The sequence below is a fragment of the Salvelinus namaycush genome, chromosome 18 (assembly GCF_016432855.1).
Source record: "Salvelinus namaycush isolate Seneca chromosome 18, SaNama_1.0, whole genome shotgun sequence".
NCBI lineage: Eukaryota > Metazoa > Chordata > Actinopteri > Salmoniformes > Salmonidae > Salvelinus > Salvelinus namaycush.
Window position 1 is genome coordinate 17,283,015 of NC_052324.1, and position 6,392 is coordinate 17,289,406.

Here is a 6,392-nt window from a genome sequence, read left to right on the forward strand (position 1 = left end):
AAACCACACACATTTCCTGCACCAGGGGTGGGCTCTGTGTTCCTCTCCTTTAGCATTTAAAAGTACCGGGTGGGGTATGAAAATACCTTGACCTGGAAAGATGGTTTGTTGTGCAAACATGTACAGGATGAGTTATGTGTACATGAGAGCTAATGGCGATGTATTCAGTTTGTGTCAAGCCTTTTACTGGGTTCTTATGGTAATTGTTTTCTCAGGTAGTTTTTTTTAAGACAGAGTGGAACTGTATATTTATAATTGATTTATTACATATTTTTGACAAGTTCACTCTCACACAAAAACAAACACTGTGAATGATGAATGAGTCTCAATGCAGTTCTATTGTTTTATTACATGCACATATTAATGCTAAAAGTAACAGTTTGAAGTGAAAGGATACAATAAACTGACATTTGTGTGTTCTTATTATGGATTATTTTCAGTTGTGGTTTATTACCTCCCTCCTGGTTAGGTTGTGGTTCATTTGTTATTATTTTTTCAGAAGTAAAGCAAATAAGACAATATAAAGCTAAGACTACAGAGTGAGGTCACATAAAAAAATAATGAAGCCAGAATGCTAGATTATAGAGCTGGCTAAAATTGTATAATGATGTCTGCTCTGTTGCTGTTGCTATGTATTGTACATCAACATATCTGATTCTGATCAGTCACAAAAACAAATATAAAAATGTGGCTTCAAGCCAAATATATTTAGTATGTTCTTTTAGCATCACTATATTATTCTAACAATGAACAATCGTTCCTTATGTTTGACTCCACAAGCCATATCAATCATAACTCCATTTATATATAGTGTGTAGATACAGCTCTCCAATAAATCATTGAACAAATTATATGCAAGCTCAAATATGGTTAGACACACCATTAGGGGTCAGGATAGTCAAGTTCCCTCTAGCATTCTGGTCTGCCTCAATGGCTTCGAAAAGAGCCTTGAAGTTTCCTGCACCAAAGCCCTTGGAAGAGTACAAAGACATGTTTTTACATCGTTTTCAGTCTAAATGTAGACCTGCACATCCACCTTTATCATCACTACATACTGCAAATAGATTTTTCAATAAACTAAGAAATCTCATATTCTTAAAATCATAATGGTTTTATATCATTTCATTGGTAATGCTCTATGATATCTCATGCTAATGGTATCACTAGCCACTTTAAACTATGCCACTTTATGTTTACATACCCTACATTACTCATCTCATATGTATAGACTGTACACTATACCATCTACTGCATGTTGCCTATGCCGTTCTGTACCATCACTCATTCATATATCTTTATGTACATATTCTTTATCCCTTTACACTTGTGTGTATAAGGTAGTAGTTGTGGAATTGTTAGGTGGGATCACTTGTTGGTTATTACTGCATTGTCGGAACTAGGAGCACAAGCATTTCGCTACACTCGCATTAACATCTGCTAACCATGTGTATGTGACAAATAAAATTTTATTTTATTTTATTTGCTACTCTCACCTGATGGTTGTGTCTCTGAATGACCTCCAGGAACACCGTGGGACGGTCCTGAACAGGCTTGGTGAAGATCTGGAGCAGGTAGCCATTGTCATCAAAATCCACTAAGATCTTCAGCTCCTGTCAAAGCAACAGGACATAAAAGTGCTTATCAGGCTGAATAGCTAAGAACCGAGCATGGAACTTCAAATTAACTGATTGTAATTGCCATCATTATGCATTTAACTATCAGGTATTTGGATAAATTAAATATAATAAATAATTGGAAAATGTATTCAAACAGCAGGGAAAGTTGTGTCTCTGACCTCCAGAATGTCCAGGTCCTCAGTGATCCTGACTTGGGAGTGTTGGAGATTCTTTCTCAGCAGCTGGTAGTAGGTGTCTGGCACACACATGAACTCCATGCCACGCTCCTTCAGGTTACGGATCTACAACAAGGAGAATACACTAACCACACCAAGCTTTCATCTTCCATTGATGTGTATATAATAGTGACCAGGTTGAGCTTAGCCTTTATTTGTGAAAAGACTTACTGCAGTGATGATGTCTGATGTGTTCATGGCAATGTGCTGGACACCTGGGCCACCGTAGTATTCCACATACTCCTGTTAGATCCAGTGAATTTAGCAAGGTACAAGCTCTACACTTGACTTTTTTGTAATGCTAAGTTTCTTAATGGTACAGTACTAAATATATGTGTATGGAGGACATTGGTATGTCTTTGTTACATAAGTAAATACCTCTTGATATACTTAATATATTATATATTGAATAACAAGGCATATGACTTGCCTGGATCTGGGACTTGCGTTTGCCCATGGCTGGCTCATTAATGGGCATTTTCACTGTCTCTTCATAATTGGCCACAACGATGGAGCGCAGTGCACTGAAATCTGTCTGCAGCTGCTTGTCATCCACCGACCAGAACCGGTGGAAGAGCAGGTTCTTCTGGTACCTATGGAAACAGAACCTACTACTCAGGAATCTTTGTGTGTTGAATGGATAGGTGAGAGACTATACTTTATCTATCCCACGGCCCTAATCCCTGGGCCTTCCCTTTAGAGATCAAACCCATCCCTGTTTTCCATCTCAGAGCTGCATGGTGGACCTCTAATTGACTCCAGATGTGGGGAGCCCCAGGGACCCAGCTCAAAAACGGCTAAGTAATATTAGTCCCTGACCTATGCCAAACAGCCTGGGTTACGTAATACTGACACATCCCCATCCACCCATCTAACCACCAACCTAACCACTGCTGTATGGAGAAACGTGAAGAGCAGTCAATTTGGCTTTACTTGCATTGGATGGAAAACATTCTAGAGAATGTCAAGTGATCCCTAAAATGTTGTCTATAGGCTGCTGTTTTTTTATATTGCAATTAGTGTGTGGTAGAGTTTTTTAATCGAAGAGGAAACTGATATCCATGGATGTTTTTGTCTGGAACAAAATGTACAGGCCAGGATGTGTAATAGTAGGGCAGCAGGTAGCCTAGCGGTTAAGAGCGTTGGGCAAGTAACCGAAAGGTCACTGGTACAAATCCATGACTAGGTGAAAAATCTGTTGATGTGTCCTGGAGCAATGCACTTAACCCTAATTGCTCCTGTAAGTCACTCTGGATAACACCATCTGCTAAATGACTCAAATGTAAATGTTGTAAATCCTCTAATCTAGACCTAGACAATGCCTTACCATTCCACTACAGGCACCATCTCATCATCCGGCTGGTTCCCCACAACATGGTCAATGAAGTTCAGTAATCCACTGGGTCTGTAATGTTAGATAAGGCTTCACAGTGACGCCAACTGCTTAACTGAAACAGTCATTCAAACTCGTTTACAATGATCTATAAAAGTTACTCTCATCTCTAACACCAGGTAAAATTGCTCGTACTCACAGCTTGGCCAACAAGGGGTCCCGGTGGAGAGGAGGATGGAACCCTGGGAGGAAAAGCCCTTTGTAGGCTGTCCTCTCCACAAATGTGTGTGTGGTGTCCCCATACTATAGTGATATAAGAGAAAATCCCAAATCTAGAGCATACTGTAAATCTACTTTCCTCTGCTCAGTTTCAGCAGATGTTGACTGACTTACCGTCTGGAGAACAGCTAGCTTTACCCTGCCATAATTGTCCTCCAATACATACGGCTCTTTCACTATGATGGCGCCACGCTCTCTGGCTTTCTAAAGAGTATAATAGACAGATAAACATATGCACATATGATAAAGATCCAGGAAGATTAAAATAATTATCCTATGGCTATGTGTCTTTTCAATAAATCCAAGAAAAATATTGCAATCCTTAATAATATTTTCAACCCATCTCATTAGGAAAGAAGCATTCTCATCATTCCAGAAAAAGCTGATATTTTGGTTTAAATAGCAAGCATGCTTTGGTACCTGCACAAGGTAATCACAGTTCTCCACAGTGAATGCAATGTCCCTGGCTCCATCCCCATGCTTCACCAAGTGCTCCCCCATTTCTGAATAAGGGAGATGGACAAAAGTGCAGTATATTAAAATCAAAGTGAGTGAAGTAGCACACTAGTCAGTGACAACCAATCTCATCATATTTAACCATATGAACAGTGACGTTTTTGTCATACTGTACCTTTGTTTCCAGGATTGAGGGCGGACGCGAATACATACATAATCTGGGAAAGACAAAAAGCCCAAAAGTTACATGATGGACAACCACGGAACTTCCATCACTTGTAACAAGTTACGATCTATTATTAACATGTGCCATAATTAATTCGGAATGCTGCAATGCTCTGCTCACCTTGCCTTGTTTGACCACATGAGACACCACATCACGGCAGCCTGTCTCTAAACCCTGGTAGGCCAACGGTTCAAATCCAAGCTTGTTACAATAGTAAGATGCTGCCTGTTGAAACAGAAGAAAAAACACCTTTGGCACTCACAACCAAACACTTGTACATTTACTGTTTAGGCACAAAACCTTAATACAATTTCTATACAGTGTGTTGTTGTACTGTAAAGGACTGGTGTGCTGGGAGCGCCACCCCCTGGTGATGGAGTGGAAAAGCGTCTGGATCAAATTAGAGGATGATGGGGTCTACTCTGAGGTTTCATGCCTATTGCCCCTCCACCCCTTAAAAGAGCCAATAGCCATCCCCCTCAGTGAATAGTCCTCTAACTTTGAGATTGTTCAGGAAAAATGTAACAACATGCAAAACAATTGAAAATCAGCATATGAGCTTCATACCTGTTTGGCATTTCCAACCCAGAATGTGATGTGGTCGAAACAGATAAACTTGCCATGGTCGTGCTTCGAACAAAACCAGAACAATTTAATACTGGTATGTGAGGGGGATACATCTAGCATACATCAGTCCATATGACAGCAATTAGAAAATATTAAATGTAAGAGAACGATGATGCATATTTAAACATATTGGTAGTCTAGTTACACTTTTTAAATCATACTTTGAACTAGTTAAAAGACATATCCATAAAAAATAATTGTGTGTTCATTAAAATATCTATTCACAAAGAGTATTAATTGAAGGACTTACATGTTCACCTCTGTCTGTGTAGGTAGTCTAAATAGATACAAAACTACACATCAGCATAACGTTTAAGATCATCATTCCAATGGCTAATAAATCTTGGAATGTGAAATTGTAATTATAAATTGAATAACAACTGACAAATCACAACTGACAAATGTATCTAAATAATAAAAATGTAACAATTTTCGAATGAATATATATTTTCTCTTACCATCTTGTACCCTTAGGCTTTCAACTGCTTGAAAATAAACTCAGTACAATAAAGGCAAGCATTTAAACGTTCAGAATGAAGTTCGAAGTTCCACGCCCCGCCGCTGTTCGAGGAGGAGAGTACACTGAAGTATACGGAGATATAGAGAGAGAAAGAGAGGTTACACAATAATTTCTCATCCAAATATATATGTTAAAAAAATACAAGTAATGGTACGCTTGACTCTACGCTTGGAATACATTTCATACTATAAGTTTATCTAAGGTGCATCACATAAATTAGGTGCATACATCACATATAACAAAAAGTGATATGCGAAAAAAATACACTTAACATCTCTTCTCAAATACCGGAAAAGTTATATTAAAAACTAAATTGTTATTTATTTTTAAAATGAAACTATGCAAAGACAGAAAATGCACTCACAATCTTTTCTAGTCAGGCCATGTGTTTGTATTTAGTCTCGAGAGGAGGTTCGCTCGTGCAGGTTTCCTATTGGCTGTTTATTTGGACATATGTATGGAGCATTCGCCACAATTTTGAAATTGTAGAAACAAACTATTGGTAGGCTTCAATAGTCTCCCCTCCCCCTCTTCATAATTAGTCATCTGTTTATGTATGACAATGTTTTATACCTTCTGTATCATTCTTTACAAATCCTTCATCATCAACATTTGTATGAGCATGGTTATTCCAGAGGTTTTTAATTGATCTATTGTTGTGTGTGAATGACAATGTTGCCTGATGTACTTTTGCCCAATGTGACAATATTGACAGCCCTCCCAACTGATTTACATAGTAGTGAATATGATACACTACTACACTAGAACTCATTTCCTCAATTGAACTAGTAGTCTGTGTCTTATGAAAGTGATGTCAACAAATTGGTTAAATTCCTGCATAAATGAGGAAAGCATGTATCCCTAGTGTGGAAATGGAACAGAAAGGCTGCCGAAAAGCTAATTATTCCTAAAGAAGAAGATATTTGACAGATTGTACTGCAGAAAGAAACACCTCTCGAGCTATTCTTTGCTTCTTCGATTTTGAGCGGCTCAAGTTTGACAGCCTCAACAGCATCAACACAACAATAGGTTGTACCTTGTCATAGTGGTCATTAGATATGTGTGTGTGTGTCCTTATGTTCCAATGGGAGTGAATAAG

The 6,392-nt window shown here is 38.4% G+C and overlaps 1 protein-coding gene across 1 annotated transcript; it reads right to left on the reverse strand.

Moving 5' to 3' along the window:
* Window positions 1-329: 329 nt before the first annotated feature.
* On the reverse strand, window positions 330-5,723 carry LOC120062722 (4-hydroxyphenylpyruvate dioxygenase-like). Its single transcript, XM_039012781.1, has 15 exons — window positions 5,658-5,723; window positions 5,232-5,355; window positions 5,024-5,050; window positions 4,714-4,776; window positions 4,267-4,371; window positions 4,096-4,138; window positions 3,885-3,967; window positions 3,579-3,668; window positions 3,385-3,488; window positions 3,180-3,257; window positions 2,283-2,445; window positions 2,024-2,095; window positions 1,796-1,918; window positions 1,494-1,610; window positions 330-971 (listed from the first exon to the last, which is right to left on the reverse strand). The coding sequence occupies exons 2-15, from the start codon at window positions 5,232-5,234 to the stop codon at window positions 861-863; spliced, it is 1,182 nt and encodes a 393-aa protein (XP_038868709.1). The 5' UTR covers window positions 5,235-5,355; window positions 5,658-5,723; the 3' UTR covers window positions 330-860.
* Window positions 5,724-6,392: the final 669 nt, after the last annotated feature.